This window comes from Elephas maximus, chromosome 4 (genome assembly GCF_024166365.1).
Source record: "Elephas maximus indicus isolate mEleMax1 chromosome 4, mEleMax1 primary haplotype, whole genome shotgun sequence".
NCBI classification, from domain to species: Eukaryota; Metazoa; Chordata; class Mammalia; order Proboscidea; family Elephantidae; genus Elephas; species Elephas maximus.
In genome coordinates this window covers 187324402-187340941 of record NC_064822.1, presented here as the reverse complement: position 1 = coordinate 187340941, position 16540 = coordinate 187324402, and the positions used below count along the sequence as shown (strand labels likewise).

The window sequence follows — 16540 nt, the reverse complement described above, 5'->3', positions numbered from 1 at the left end:
TACCCATCCTGGGACATTGGCTGGCCCCAGAGAGGGGCGTCACCTTGGACCAGGCAGCTCCTTTTAGCCCAGGGCAGCACCCAGAGAGGGTCTCAGCTGGCAGAACAAGTGCCTGGTTTTGATAGGGGACCGGAGACCAGGTGGCGCGCCATAGCAGGCACTGCAAGGTGTAAACAAGCAATTATAAGACTATTCCAGAGTGGAGTGTTTTTAAAATAAGAGGAGGCCGATATCTCCCTGGGGGCAGAGCTCACTTTGGCCCAGCTCACTGGGGCGGCCCCAGGCTGAGGAGGTGCTCAGTGTCAGGGAAAGTGTTAGTGGGGTGGGAGAAGAGGCCCTGGACTCCCAGGTCACATGGCCCGAGGGTACCCCCCTCCCATGCAGGACGACTACAATCACATCCACGGCGGCAAGTGGACCGTGAGCAACCTGCGGCTCTACCTGGAGAGCACCCGCGGCAAGGAGGTCACCAGCAAGCTGTTTGATGAGATCCACTGGATCATCGTGCAGTCCCTGAAGGCCGTGGCAGTGAGTGCCCCACGCACAGGGAGGGAGACGGGGAGGGACGGGCGGCAGCCGCGAGGGGCTCACTCGGGTGGGAGCCTAGGACGCCAAGCAAGAGCGAGGCGACAACAGAGCTGACGGGCTGTCCCAGCCAGGCAGGGAGGCTCGCCAGCCTGCTGCTAAAACGCTCTTTCACAGCTTACCTCCTGTGAGTCTGCCAGAGGCCCAGGTGGTTTCAGGAATGGGGGCGGGGGTGCAGCATCTGCCAGGTGCTGCCCAGGCTTCTCCAGAAGTAGCCACAAGCCTTGGGTCAGAAGTGAGGGCCCTCTTGACGTCATTATCGGCTCTTTGCCGTGCCTCTTGTATCAGTAATGACTATTCTGGTACAGGCTGATGTTCTGGAGATGGGCTTTCAGCAGCCTCCTTATTTTTAGGTTTCTTGATTTGATATTTCATAGCTTTTTAGGGCTGGGAGGCCCACAGGTCCCGCCTCTTCCTTTGTTTGCAGGTTTGCAGGTTTTGTTTTCCAGTTTTAAAGCAGGTGCACGTCTATTTTTGAGGGAAAGGAAAGGAATAAGCATTTGTGCAGCAGCCTGTGACTGCTGTTTTTAGTGTTGCACGTATGGGATCTCTGAGCGGCTTTATGACCCTATGTGACTCTCCGCCAGATGGAGGCCCAGGCCCACAGAGCCGGGAGAGGGGAGCAGGTGTGGCCCCAAGGTGTCATGGTAGCAGGAGAAAGATTGCCCCACGTGACCAGGGTCACTCTACTCTTGTTCTCGTGGTCTCTTCTCTCTGAGGAGGTCTGGTCTGCTGTTGGGCCTGCAGAGGTGGCCCCCAGACAGATTGGCTGCTTGGGTGTGGGATGTGAGGGTACAGCCTGGGTCCCCAAGAGCCGATGACCAGTCACCATGGAGAGTGCGTGTGTGTGGTGGGACAGCTCCCATTCTTTTAATAAAGGTGCTTCTAAAACTTCAGAAACTTACACAGTCACCGCCAAGTCGCAGCACACAAAACCAAGGCCAGACGGTCCTTACCGTCCCGCACACCCGGGACCGAGGGGCTCTGAGAATAGCTCCTTCCACGGTGAAAACGTCTGCCCTGGCTGTTTTGGAGGAGGCGTGATACTGGCTCTGACGGCGCAGTGGATGTGTGTGAAAATATTTATAGGACACCTCCGCAGTGAAGATTAAGGCCCTCTCCCATTTTCTCTCTCAATATGCCAGCTTACACTGAACCTCCCTGTACGTAAAGACTTCTTCAAAACAAACGGGTAAAGAAAATTACTGACAAAGAGTTGACTTCTGGGGTCCGTGGGAGCCTTTGCTGGCTCATGTCTTGAGGTGGACACTCTTCTCTTTTACAAAGCACTACGTAAGTGCTGCATGTGGCTTGTTTCTTTGTCTTTGGTTCACAGTGACAATTTAAAAGGAAACAGCCCCTCAGGATCTAACTAATTGTGTGGGCAGAGTTTCACATCTCTTACTCCATTGAAGCCTTCTTTTCCCTTTGCGGCCTGGATGGTGGGTCACGGTGGGGGACGGACATGGAGTTCTGGGCTCAGATGTGACTTTAGGCCGGGCCCCACCACTTCCTGGCTGCTGACTTTGGACAAGCACCCACCCTTTCTGAGCCTCAGGTGCTGTATCTGTGAAATGGGCAGTGACACCCATGTCACAGGGCTCTTACGTGAAGAAGACTCTGTAGAAGTTAGCTAAATGATTGGGGGTGTTACGGTCAGTGTGTGTGATTGCAAGACACTTCATCTTTGATTAAACCGGCCCTTTGCCCCACTCCCTGACCCACTTTATTCTCTCTGGACTGACTGAGTTTAGAGAAATAGTTGGCTTTTTAATCAAGTAGGCCTGAGTCCTGGTCCCGGAACTTGATGAACTTCTGGCTGGCGCCTCCGGCCAGAGCTTCTGGCCGTCACTCCTGACCTCAGCTTCCTGAGCTGTCCAACTGTTGGGTTTCTCAGGCTCTGAGGGTCTTTGGGGGCAGGGATTTATTTATTCAGTTTTTATTCACAACAAATATTTCCGGAATTTTCCCAGGCGTATTGCCATCTGAGAATCTGGGAGTGAGGCGGATAGGGGAACAGGTGGCTGCAGTAGTGCAGGAGAAGTGCCTGGGGCGGGAGGTGAAGTGGCCTGAGACTGAGAAGGGACAGATAAGTGGAGAGCGATAGCCAGGGGCAGAGTGCTCAGAGGGCTGGAGACAGGGTGGCTTGGGTACTGACAGGACAAGCAACTGCTGGTCCTGCAGAGGTCTTACTGGACGGTGGCTGGGGCAGGACACCAGGCTTCAAGTGGACATGTAATTGCTCTAAATTAGGTAGTGACAGAACCCCAGAGCCTCGCTTTCCTCCTGAATTCAGGAGATGGTGGGCAAGTTATCTCTTGAGCCCCTCTCCCTCAAGGACTTCCAGGTCTAAATCGAATCCCCTCACTTATAAACAAGTCTTACTGCAGTGTCTGCAGGGCTCACCGACTTTGGTGCCTGGAAGACTGCCCGGGGAGAGTGTGACAATACATATTGCTGGGTGCGGCATGGTGGGAAAGCGAGGGTCAGGAGAAGTGGCATCAGAGTATGTCTGCTTCATGGAGGGTAATGGTGCTGATGGTGATTTCTGTGAGGTGGAAGTCAGACATACCTCCATTCTCCAACCTTTTTACCAATTCTGACACCAGCCATCTCTCCCATGGCACTCCCTCCTTCTCTTCTGGGTTTGATAATTGATTGCAATGGTCACACAGACCTCACAGACCGTACTTACAGTTAAGGAGTTTATGTAGGAACAGGGTACAACTTGGGATCAGTATCAACAGGCTACAACTGAGGATCAGGAAGCATGGAGGCAAAGCCTCCCTTCATCAGTGCAGGACAGTTCTCTCAGCTCCTCTTGGCCATGCAGGCCTCCTCCCAGCACCCTCAGTACGGGTCCATCTCGGCCCTGCTGTCTGTTGCTGCCAGCTCTGCCACTGGGCCCTTCCGGGCCTCTTGCTGTCTTCAGTGTTACAGCCCTTGACCCGCGTTACAGCTCTTTAGGAGGTTTCTTGGCTTCTTTGTTCTTTCTGCTACTTCAATTCTTGCTTCTTTCTGTCTCAAAAACCTCTGTGGGGCTGGCTGGTTATATATACAAACTCCTTGTCAGTTTCAAGGCCTGACACTTCGACCAGGGCCATGAGCTGACCAGTTCCCTCTTGAACTGACCAGTGCCCTGTGAGTAGGCCACAGACACTTCATTTGCATAGTAGGCTAGAACTCAGCTCGTTTGCATAGCCTATTGACCAGTCACAGGGTAGGCTTCAGCCTGGAACCAGACAAAAAGTACCACACCAGCTTGTTTACAGCTTACCCGGGAAATGTCTATCAACCTGGACAAAAGTAACAAACCCTCTGGGGTAGAAAGCTAGGGCAAAGGTAACTCCTCAGGGCTTAGGGCAAAAATCTCTAGCTGTTTTTCCAAAGAACCGAGGCAAGGGGCTACATGAAGGAACTCATTTCACCACACAGGGCCTTTCCCTGGAGGTGTTAATTCAGGCATCCAGGTAGGGTCCAGGGATCTCTATTGTGAGCAAGCAGCCTGCTTTTTTTTTTTTTTTTAAATGCACTTAGAGAATAATTTGTCCAAGGTAAAATGGAATTGATAATGAAAAAGAAAATTCAGATTTTTTAAGTAAGTGGGTTTAGTGTTTTCTTAAGAGAGGTTCCTCATCTGGCAGCCTGTGTCCCTAAGAGCCTGTGAGTGAGTGACAGGCAGGTGACAGTTTCCGGTTGCCTGTGAAAGGCTGCACAGCCTCAGCTGAGGCTCCTGAGCTTGGAGCTGGAATTCCATCGCTGTGCGTCCAGTCTCATGCCCACAGAGACGTTCACCATTAGTCAACAGCTCTGAGGAGTGAGGCGTGGAGACGCCGGTAGTAGCTTCATAAATCCCGCTTGTGAGGCCGAGGGAAGTGTTCAGTCCTGAGCCCTCCGGGAGGAGGAGGGAAGGAAGGGAGTCTTTGGGGGTGAAAGGTTGGCTCCCTTGCTGTAGGAGGTGGGTGGTGGCTCCCCAGAACAGTGAGGGGGGCTGGCTGGTTGAACAGCAGGTGACATCACTGTGCCCCCGGACGCGCATGCGTGACCCAGCCCCGACTGTCTCCCTCCGCAGCCGGTGATGAACAATGACAAGCACTGCTTCGAGTGCTACGGCTACGACATCATCATCGACGACAGGCTGAAGCCCTGGCTGATCGAGGTGAGCGCATGCCCAGCCCTGTGCTCTGCCTGAAATCAGCTCACTGTCCTCCAGGCATACGTTCCTCAGGCTGGGCGGGGGCTGGGGCAGGTTAGGGGTCCTGTTTAGCAGTTTGCTAACCCTCGAAATGTGAGTGAACTCACAGATCTCATGGGGGCTGAGCGCTGCCCACGGAGGGGGAGCTGCTGTCTTCCTGATGAGCTTCCAGGGGCCTGGTGGCCACAGTGCCTGGGATCCAGGAGTGCCTGGACCAGTCCATGCTTTGGCAGTCCTGTACCCAGTCCACAAGCCCCTCTGGTTCTCACTGGGGACCTGTCCAGACATAAGATGTTTGATTTATTACTCTTGGGATCAAGGCCTAGTTTGCCAGTGAGCTCATCTGCATAGTTCAAGGAGCAGCTGGGACACAGCAGTGCTGGTGGGGGTACTCATATTGTTCAACTGTCCCTCTTCCTGGTGCCCAGAGGGGGCCTGCTCCTCAGCAGCAGTGGGCACTGGAGGCCCAGACTTACAACCAGCTTTGCCCAAATTGCCTGTGCTTGCTGTGAAACTAGTGAGAGGAGCTTCTGGCCTCTGGGGGGACATGGGGTTAGAATGGCGTGAGAACGAGGCATTCCATCTGTCAGCTCCTCTCCCTGGATGCAGCCCTGAGTGCTCTGTCCTCTCAGCAAGCTCATTTAGAGGTGGCGGCCTAGGCCCTGTGTTCAGGCACGTTTCACTCGGAAACCTGTTTCCAACAGCAAGTTGTGGGAGTGACCCCTTGGGGGGCAAGTCAGCGGGAACCCAGCAGGGAAGCTGCTGAGCCCTGAATGCAGCCGCTCTTCCAGAGTCCCCATTGCCAGAGGGAGCTGTTGTCCACGTAACTTACTTATACTGCCAAAGCTGTGGAAACGACACACACACACACACACACACACACACAGGTGCATATGTTGTCAGGTACCATTGAGTCAGTTCTGACTCATAGTGACCGTATGTACAACAGAATGAAACACTGCCTGGTCCTGCGCCATCTTCACAATCACTGCTCGAGCCCATTGTTGCAGCCACTGTGTCAGTCTGTCTCATTGACGGTCTTCCTCTTTTTCGTTGACCCGCTACTCTGCCAAGCATGATGTCTGTTATGGGTTGAATTCTGCCCCTCCAAGGTATCTGTCAACTTGGCTGGGCCATCATTCCCAGTATTGTGTGATTGTCCACCATTTTGTCATCTAATGTGATTTTCCTATGTGTTATAAATCTTTATGATGTCAATGATGAGATGGAATTACTAGCAGTTATGTTAATGAGGCAAGATTTAATCTATCTACAAGATTGGATTCTGTTTTGAGGCAATCTCTTTTGAGATATAAAAGAGGCAAGTGAGCAGAGAGACAGGGGGAACTCCTACTACCAAGAAAGCAATGCCTGGAGCAGAGCTTGTCCTTTGGACCCAAGATTTCTGTGCAGAGAAACTCCTAGACCAGGGGAAGATTGATGACAAGGACCTTCCTCCAGAGCTGACAGAGAGAAAGCCTTCCCCTGGAGCCGATGCCCTGAGTTCGGACTTCGAGCCTACTAGACTGGGAGAGAATAAATTTCTTTTTGTTAAAGCCATCCACTTGTGGTATTTCTGTTATAGCAGCACTAGATAACCAAGACAGTGTCCTTCTCCTGGGACTGGTCCTTCCTGATAACATGTCCAAAGTTTGTGAGATGAAGTCTCACCATCCTCGCTTCTAATGAGCATTCTGGCTGTACTTCTTCCAAAACGGATCTGTCCATTCTTCTGGCAGTCCACGGTATATTCAGTATTCTTCGCCACAACATGATTCAAAGGCATAGATTCTTCTTTGGTTTTCCGTATTCATTGTCCAGCTTTCACATGCATAGGAGACAATTGAAAACACTGTGGTCAGGCACACCTTAGTCCTTAAAGTGACATCTCTGCTTTTTAAGACTTTAAAGAGGTCTTTTGCAGCAGATTTGCTCAGTGCAATGCGTCTTTTGATTTCTTAACTGCCTTTACTGCCGCTTCCGTGGGCGTTGATTGTGGATCCAAGTAAAATGAAATCCTTGACAACTTCAACAGTTTCTCTGTTTATCAAGATGTTGCTTATCGGTCCAGTTGTGAGGATTTTTGTTTTCTTTATGTTGAGGTGTAATCCATACTGAAGACTGTGGTCTTTGATCTTCTTCAGTAAGTGCTTCAAGTCCTCTTCACTTTCAGCAAGCAAGGTTGTGTCATCTGCATATCTCAGGTTGGTAATGAGTCTTCCTCCAATCCTGATGCCCCATTCTTCTTTATATAGTCAAGTTTCTCTGATTGTTCAGCGTACAAATTGAATAAGTATAGCGAAAGGATACAACCCTGACACACACCTTTCCTGACTTTAAACCACACAGTATCTCCTTGTTTTGTTTGAACTACTGTGTCTTGGTTTAAGTACAGGTTCCTCATTAGCACAATTTAGTGTTTTGGAATTCCAGGTCTTTGTAGTGTTACCCATAATTTGTTACGATCCACACAGTTGAACACCTTTGCATAGTCAGTAAGACACAGGTAAACATCCTTCTGGTACTCTCTGCTTTCTTCAGCCAGGATCCATCTGACACCAGCAGTGATATCCCTGGTTCCACGCCATCTTCAGAATCCAGCTTGAATTTCTGGCAGTTTCCTGTTGATGTATTGCTGCAACCGTCCTTGAACGATCTTCAGCAAAATTTCACTTGTATGTGATATTAATGATATCGTTTGATAATTTCTGCATCGATTGGATCACCTTTCTTTGGAATGGGTACAAATATGGATCTCTTTTATTCGGTTGGCCAGGTAGCTGTCTTCCAAATTTCTCGGCATAGATGCATGAGCGCTTCCAGCGCTGCATCCACTTGTTGAAACATCTCAGTTGGTATTGCGTCAATTCCTGGAGCCTTGTTTTTCCCCGGTGCCTTCAGTGCAGCTTGGACTTCTGCCTTCAGTACCTTTGGTTCTTGATCATATGCTACCTCCTGAAACGATTGAACGTCAGCCAGTTCTTTTTGGTACAGTGACTTGGTATTCCATCTTCTTTTGATGCTTCCTGTGTTGTTTAATATTTTCTCCGTAGAATCCTTCAGTATTGAACTCAAGGTTTGAATTTTTTTTTTCAGCTCTTTCAGCTTGAGAAGTGCCGAGCATGTTCTTCCCTTTTGGTTTTCTATCTCCAGCTCTTTGCACATGTCATTATAATACTTTACTTTGTGTTCTTGAGCTGTCCTTTGAAATCTTCTGTTCAGCTCTTTTACTTCATCATTTCATCCTTTCCCTTCAGCTACTCAACATTCAAGAGTTTCTCCTGACATCTGTTTTGGTCTTTTCTTTCTTTTGTGTCTTTTTAATGACTTTTTGCTTTCTTCATGTATAATGTCCTTGTCATTCTCCATACTCGTCTTCGGTCATTAGTGTTCAGTGTGTCAAGTCTGTTCTTGAGTTGGTCTCTAAATTCAGGTGGAATATGCTCAAGGTTGTGTTTTGCCTTTCATGGACTCGTTCTCATTTTCTTCAGCTTCAACTTGAACTTGCGTACGAGCAGTTGATGGTCTGTTCCACGGTTGGCCCCGGCATTGTTCTGACTGATGATTTTGAGCTTTTTCCATCGTCTCTTTTCCCAGATGTAGTTGATTTGATTCTTGTGTATTCCATCTGGTGAGGTCTATGTGTATAGTCACTGTTTATGTTGTTGAAAAAAGGTATTTGCAATGAAAAAGTTGTTGGCCTTGCAAAATTCTATCATTTGATTTCTGACGTCCATTCTGTCACCCAGGCCGTATTTTCCAACTACTTATGTTTCTTCTTTGTTTCCAATTTTTGTATTGGAATCACCAGTAATTATCAGTGCAGCTTGATAGCATGTTGGATCAATTTCAGACCGCAGAAGTTGGGAAAGGTCTTCAATTTCTTCTTCTTTTGCCTTAGTGGTTGGTGCATAAATATTCACATTAACTGGTCTTCCATGTAGACGTATGGATATTATCCTATCAATGATAGTGTTGTATTTTAGGATAGATCTTGAAAGGTTCTTTTTGACAATGAATGGAATGACATTCCTTTTCAATTTGTTGTTCCTGGTATGGTAGACCATATGATTGTTTGATTCAAAACGGCCAGTACCAGTCCATTTCAGCTCCCTAATGGCTAGGATATCGATCTTTTCGTGATCCATTTCATCTCTGACGGTGTCCAGTTTTCCTAGATTCATGCTTTTTACATTCCATGGTCCAGTTAATGGATATTTGTAGCTGTTTCTTCTGAGTTGTGCCACATGAGCAAATGAAGCTTGACACCCATCCACATCATCAGGGTCACCTCTACTTTACGGAGGCAGCTCTTCCCCAGTCATATTTTCAGGGCCCTCCAACCTGAGGGGCTCATCTTCCAGCACCATACCAGACAGTGTTCTGCTATTCATAAGGTCTTCACTGGGCAGTATTTTCCTTGTCTGTCTTCATCCATCATGGGTGACCCTGTCTTTATCCATCATGGGTGACCCTGCTGGTATTTAAAATAACTGGTGGCATAACTTCCAGCATCACAGCAACATGCAAACTGCCACAGTATGACAAACTGAGAGACGCGTGGTGCCCGTAAAGACGACAGCCTAGAAAACCCTGTGGGGCGTTCTGCCGTGTCCCATGGAGTGGCTGTGAGTCGGGATCAGCTCGACAGCACCGAACAACCGCAGTGGCAATGGCAGCAGTGCTTTCTTAGTGGGGCGTTACTCTCTTAGCAGGAAACAGGCCCCATTACCTTTTACTTCAACTCCGCAATGCTGTTTGATCAGGGTTGTTTGGTTTGCTGATTCTGGCAAAGCTTTGGGAGGCTTTGGGTACTGAAGACAGCCAATCGTGTAGGTAGAGATTATGTTTGTGGTGTACACTGGCTTACATTTTTTATTTGCGTGATGGCTAATTTGTGGGTCTTAATCTTAATCTTGTCTTTAAATATTTATATCTCTTCTTACAGGTGATAAAAGTAGATCACAAAATTTTTCTTAGACAAGGTGCCCTGAAGGCATTAAATATTAACAGCATTAAATAGCAACTTTATTTACAGTGTTTGGTAGCCAGCCTTTCCTTCTGCATTCCATGTTTCCATTCCAGAGGAGTAAGTGATGGAGAACATGGGCTTTTTCCTCTCCTAGGTGAACGCCTCCCCATCTCTCACCTCCAGCACTGCCAACGACCGAATCCTGAAGTATAACTTGATTAACGACACTCTCAATATTGCTGTCCCTAATGGAGAAATTCCAGACTGCAAATGGAACAAGTCACCCCCGAAAGAAGTCCTTGGCAATTATGAAATTTTGTAAGTCATGTGGGACTCTGTGGCTGTCCTCCTGTGTTTAAATTGCTGTATGTTCCGAGGTCCACTGTGGATTTTTGGCGCATGTGTGGACAGAGTATTTTATTTGTTACTGACACCATGGGATAGGTCATGTTGTAGCAGAAAAGCAGCCTGGGTGCTAAACTAGATCTTTGTCCTTTTGCTTTATGCTATTGATGAAGTACTGACCACCTGCCGGACATGGTATTAGCTGCTGGGGGTGCCCGAGAGCAGGCCGGACATGGGGCCCTTCCTCCTCACTCAGCCACCGTTGACCAGGAGGCCTGGTCGTGTCCCGGCTCCACCACTTAGGAGCTGTTTGGCACTGCAGCTCTTTGAGCCTCAGCGTGTATGCCTTTTAGATGGGGATAATAAGATTTATCTTACAGAGTTGAGAAGAAAAGAAATGATAATAGTGGCTAATATTTGGGAGCTTATCATGTTAGCTAACATTTGAGGGCTTATCACATACCAGGAACCAGGCCAAGTGCTTTATACTCACACGTTATCACGTGTAATTTCCCCAGCAACCTTGTGAGGTAAGTATTGTTATGAGCTCCATTTTACACGTGTGAAAACAAAGGTTTAGAGAGGTTAAATGGCAGGTTGGTAGTGACAAAGAGTGGGAACAAAGAGTGGTAGGACAAATTACAGTTCTCTCATACCAGGGAATGTTAGGTGGCCTTGACTGACGGAGAGCCACACTGTGGGGTCTGGGAGGTAGGGGCGAGAAAAGCAAACTGCAGGATGGTCTCTGTAAGCAGACAGGGACCACAGAGCCCTTCCGCCTCCGTGTGTGTGCACATGGTACGTGTGTGTGCACATGGTACGTGTGTATGGTTGTATATGTGTCAGTGGGTGAGGACCCACAGGTCAGGCTGTCAGTGTGGATTACTGCTGGGCCGGGAGGCAAAGTGAAGGCAGAGATAAAGCAGATAGACTGCACTGAGGACAAAGAATGTGGACATTAGGGTCACGGTGACGTGTAAAAGTCATTGCGTGTATTGAGTTTGCCAAAATTTAGAAAAAAAAAACTAGAGGAAATATTTTTTGAAATACACACACACGTACATGGGTGTCAGGGATCAGAGCTTGTAGGCCCCGCTGACATGGGAATTTGAACTCAGGCCCTGGACCTAGAGCCTACGCTTAGTCGTCTGCCGTGTGTGATGTTAATGGTTACGTGCAGCCAGACGTAGCGGGCGGGGCGCGGAGAAGGTGGGTGTACCAGGGAAGTAATCTGAGGGCGGGGTGAGGCGTGTAGGGGGCTCCTCGCCTGTCCAGTCCGTGGCTTCGCTGAGGGAGCTGGCCAGAGCTGCGGTCCCTCAGGCTGCAGGCCTTTCAGGAAGCTGAGGTCAGGGCTGCCCTGCTTTCCATTGAAGGGATAAAAAGGTGACGCCCCCCACCCCCTCAGCCACCCTTTCCCTGGTGCTCACACTGTCTGTCAGTTGAGATTCCATCTCTGGCCCCAAGTGGGCCCCTTGCAGCTATAGGTGGGGGTGCTGACTGGGAGGGAAGGGGCCTGCGAGAGGAGGGGAGTTCCTGTCCACGTGCCAGGCCAGGCACTCTGCATCCCATTTAGTGCTCACAGTACCCCTTCCAAGATTTTTCAACAGCTTAAGGGTGAAGCAGCAAGGAGGTACAGGTGGATTTGCCCAGGGCCTGGTTCTCAAGTGGTGGGCTCTGCTTCTACAGCCTTTAAAAACGCTGTTCTAAGCCCCACAAGTGCCTGGACTCTGCCGGAGAAAAGCCTGCCAGGACAGGGACGGGCCTTGGGAGAACATTGCATGCTGTCTGATTCTCTCTGCATTAGGCTAGTAAGTGGCCAGGCCATCCCGGAGAACTGCCCGGCCCAGAGGCCACCTGCTTGCCAAATGCCCGGTTTTGTCTGTGTTGTGTTTTTAAGCTGCGGTAAGCCTGGTGACCACATGAGCTTCCCCCGTTCATTCAGCAGATTCTTACTATGTCCCCCTATGAGTGAGGTGCTGGGGGCGGCCAGGGGTCACTTCAGGGACGCAGACATAGAACAGGCAACAGAGCGAGAGCCGTTAAGAACAGGGAGCCCAGGGCTTCCAGCAGCCCCAGGAGGAGGGGATCTGACCCTGGGGAGAGCGGCTGGGGGGCAGGGCTTCCTGGAAGAAACCCCTGCAGACAGAGCCCCTGGTGTCCCTGGGGGTCCTCGATCTCACGTCTTTGTTTCATAGTGATTTGTAGCCTCATCTCTCCTTACGAGACCAGGAGAGGAGCGTGCCCAGGGGTCCTGTCACCCCACGCCTAGCAGAGGAGCCCTGTAACGGCTGCCGACTGGAGAAGCCAACACTTGGTTTCTTCCTCCCTCCCTCCCGTTTCAGTCCCCAGTTTGCCACAAGAAGCGTAATTTAGAAAATATGTCCTTCAGCCTCAGAAGTTTCTAACCCACACCCCATTCAAGCCACACATCCTGATTCTGTGAATAAAATTATAGTAGAAACACAGCCTTTTCCAGAAATCAGCAGAACTCAGCATAGCCAAGCTTCTTCGTGCCTTTTGCATTTGACATGAACTTCTATGTGTAACTGAGGATCCTCAGTCAGGGCTGTGGCTGGGGCTCCAGCCACAGTGTAGCCCGACAGTGAACGGAAACGCTTTTCACACTCCAGCTCTGCAGGGTAAAGAGTTTGGAGTCTGTACTCAGAAGCCCTGGGTTAGAATTCCATCTCGGCCCCCTTACTGAGTCTGAGTCAGAACGGTGATGGGAAGTCACCCACTGGAGCCCAGCTCGCACCAGGCCCTTACTAGGCGGGGGTACCCAGTGAGCCATCTGTCGGGAAAAGCCAGGGGCTTAACCAGACGCCAGCTGGCAGTTAGGATTCCAGCCCGGTCCCTTTCCCCTGCAGAAGCCCAGCCTGCATCTCCTGCCCTGGCCCCCTCAGCGCTCCTACAGGCCTGAGGGATAACTGGTCACTGGAAAACAGGCAATAACAAGAAAGTGGGGAGAGGCAGTGTAGCTTTCAAAGCTGGTTGTGTCTGGGACCCCCTTTCTCAGCTGGTGGCGAGTGATACGTCAGACCCCCTGTCCTCCTCCCCTGGGCAGGTCACTTAAACCCCCTGCTTCCTGTCTGAGGTAAGGTCAGTGGCACCGACCCCGCAGATGCTGTGTGTGAAGGTCTTACAGATAGCAGCTCTCTCCTCCTCTACCCTGGGTGGTTCCGTTCATGCTTCCTTAGTGGTCATTGCCAAATTGGATCTGGTGGCTGGATAAAATGTCAGCTGACAAGTGGGCAGGGGGAGCATTGCCTACAATAACAATTTAACAAGGCCCCTCGGCTGCTAACCAGAGGCTGTTTGAGTCCACCCAGAGGCACCTTGGAAGAAAGGCCTGGCAATCTACTTCTGAAAAGACAGCCATAGAAAACCCTATGAAGCACGGTTCTACTCTGACATACATGCAGTCACTATGAGTTGGAGTCCAGTCAGTGCAACTGGTCTTTCCTCATGTGCTCCATGCCCTTGGGGTGGTGGTTGGTGGGCTGGAGGCCGGCGGGGGCAGGCCAGGTCGTCTCTGGGTGAGGTGGCATGGGCTACACGGCAGCCCGGTGGCAGCACTGGCCCCACTGCTACAGCCTGAGAGCTCATGGTGATCCTGTGGCTGCTGCTTTCCTTCCAGGTACGACGAGGAGCTGGCCCAGGGGGATGGGGCTGACCGGGAGCTGAGAAGCCGTCCGGGCCAGTCTCTGGGGCCCAAAGGCAGCCGGTCGAGGGACTCGGGGAGAACTGGCCTCACAACCTGGAAGTAATGGCCAGCGAGCGAGAAGCATCCAGACTCTGACTGGGCCTGTCAGGACTCGCTGCCTGCCTGGGCCTGGAGAAGGACTTACTTTGAAGATTTCCTTTTTCTATAGCTTTTCTCCTTTCCTAAGCACTGTATCGATAGCACTTTTTTTTTTTTTTTTTGTAATAAAGGCACTTGTTCAGAAGGCTGAGGAGTAGATCTCGTCAGGGCTGAAAGCGCTAATACACACGAACTGATGAAATTTGCTTGTTCAACAGAAAGTGACAGCTTTTGCCCGTGACTTAGTTTATTCTAAGGTGTTCACATTTTTAAAAACTTGCTCTAAATTAAAAGCAAATTAAAGACAAAATCTTTGAGTATCTTCAAGAGCGATGTTGCTGCCAGAAAGCGATGGATTTAATCCGACAGCTATCCTGGTTCCATTCCTTTTGTACTTGACTATGGTTTTGAAGAAAATAGGCAGCTAGACATTTTCCTCAGTAATCTGTCTTTCCAAAGACTTCCAGAAGGGACCTGTTTCTGTCACCTGTGCTTCGTATATGAGTCCGTCACGGGTTGAAACATGAGCACAGTTTCCTCTGTGCGTCTGGCAGTGACGTCCAGCATCTGGGTTCTCTGCAGGCTCCGAGGTAAGCATGGTCGGCGGACGTCGGCGCGGAGACACTGCACGACGCACTGTGCTGACACGAGGCCATCCTGGACACCAGTGCCTCCCAGAAAAACACAGAATCTGAGTTGTAGGTCAGAGTGGTTGATGCGTCCGGTAACCCTGGGATGGCAGTGTTAGTACCGGCCTGCCTTGCGTTCACATCCGACACTTGTTGACTGACGCTCTAGATTCACTGCTTTGAACTTCTCTTTAAAACGCTCCCCTGAGTTTTTGTTACGACGTCCCTAACAGAATTTTGTTCTCACAGCACTTCGCTGAGTGTGTTCTTCAGACAGAGGTCTTTACCTGCCCCTTGGTCCTGCTGTCTGTGCACCTATGTGCGAACATGTGTCACGTGTCCTTGTTACCTGTCGCCTGTGTGCGTGTGCACGCGATGTATCTTTAACGATGTTTCACTGCCAGGGGAAAAGCCCTTTCAAATGGATGTGGTACGATTTCAAGTGCAACGAGAAGCCTAATACAAATGGTATTTAGCCAGAGTCCAAATAAACTGCAGTGTTGGGGGATTTGCCTGCTGTGTTCGCTTGAAACCTGAAGTTGTTTCAACTTCATGAACTGGTTTGTATGCGCGTTCTTTGGTGTTTAGATTCAATGTTTAAAAAAAAAACTACAACCTTAATAATCATGTCAGTCTCTGGGTTAGCCGGGTTTGGGTCCCGCCTCGGCCGCTTACTAACTCTGTTGTCAAGGCTGACACGTCGGCTCTTGGGACCTTTGTTTCTTCGTGTATAAAATGGGCATTAATTATATTTGCCTGAGAACTAACAAGTGCCGAAGCAGACAGCCGGCTTGCCCGGCTCTCTCTTGTTCCACTCGGAGCTCCTTCCTGTCCTAAGAGGGGGTGTAATCTGTGGGGCGGGTGGCTCCACGCTCCCTCCTCGCCAGGGACAGCCATCAGCGACCATCTGGAGTCTCCTAAGCCCACAGTCGTGGAAGGCCTCCCTTCGCCACCCTTCCCCGTTCACCAGTCCTCACAGGCCAGCTTCTCCCCTGAGCTGCATTGTTGCCTCTCTGTAGGTCTGGGGAGAGGGTGGAGCCTGTGGAGCGGAAGCTCAACCTGTGAGAACTGAGGGGCGCCCAGTCATGTTGGACAAGCAGACTTGTTAGTTTGCTGGCGACTGGGTTGCTAGAGTCTCTGCTAAATAGATTTTGGTCACATAGTGACCGTTACACGAGTAATGTCATGTTCTGGGACAGATATTTCCTCTCAGCACTTCCAGAACACACATGGGCAAGGTGTGCGCAGCCTTCGGGGCGGCCTGGGAGGTGCTGGGTGGAAGCAGCACTGGCCTTGCTGTGACAATTCTGTGCTCTCTTCAGGCCCCACGATTTTTTCCTCTTGACGGGTTGGGCCGCAAGGTCTGACGATTGCAGCTTTGGATAATTTTCACATGCATCTATAACCACTATCCATCCATTCCTTAACAGGAGCTCAAAAAAAAAAAGAACCAAACCAGCTGGCATCGAATCAATTCCAACTCATAGAGACCCTATAAGACAGAGTAGAACTGCCCCATGGGGTTTCCAAGGAGCGGCTGGTGGATTCGAACTGCCGACCTTTTGTTTAGCAGCTGAGCTCTTAACCTCTGCGCCACCAGGGCTGCAACGGGAGCTCAGTGCCCCCCAGTTCACGATGATTTATTTTCCCAGTACCTGCCTGTTCCCACAGGGGCTGCTCCTGCTCAGTGAGGCGCTCAAGTAAGAACTGAGGGCATCTCCCTATGTGCTTGCCCCCCGCAGTGGTCCCCAAGCCTGATGACTGTCTTCTCACTCTGTCTCGTGTTCTCCAGACCAGCCTTCAGACTTTGACGAGGCCCCCCCACCCCATCTCCCTCCTGGTTGTTGCTGGAGCCCCTGACCAGTCTCAGCCCATCCAATCGTGGCCCCACCCTTGGCCAACAGGAGTTTTCTAACCTGTGGGCACTTCGCCCCTACACATGGTGGTTCTTCACCCACTTTACACGCCTCAGGTCCTTCGGAGAGTTCTAGAGGACCTCTGGGCCTGGGCTG

At 50.3% G+C, this 16540-nt stretch overlaps 1 protein-coding gene across 3 annotated transcripts in view; it reads left to right on the top strand.

The window, feature by feature from the left end:
• TTLL1 (TTL family tubulin polyglutamylase complex subunit L1) overlaps positions 1-15485 on the top strand; it is a 36744-nt gene extending 21259 nt beyond the window's left edge. For 2 of the 3 annotated variants that reach the window (XM_049884576.1, XM_049884575.1), the window contains 4 exons: positions 385-528; positions 4658-4744; positions 9907-10070; positions 13735-15481. In XM_049884576.1, the coding sequence (XP_049740533.1) occupies positions 385-528; positions 4658-4744; positions 9907-10070; positions 13735-13864 (525 nt within the window). In that variant the 3' untranslated portion in view covers positions 13865-15481. Of the gene's footprint in view, positions 1-384; positions 529-4657; positions 4745-9906; positions 10071-13734 lie in introns of all 3 variants that reach the window. The other variant, XM_049884577.1, reaches the window with a different exon arrangement.
• The last annotated feature ends 1055 nt before the right edge of the window (positions 15486-16540 follow it).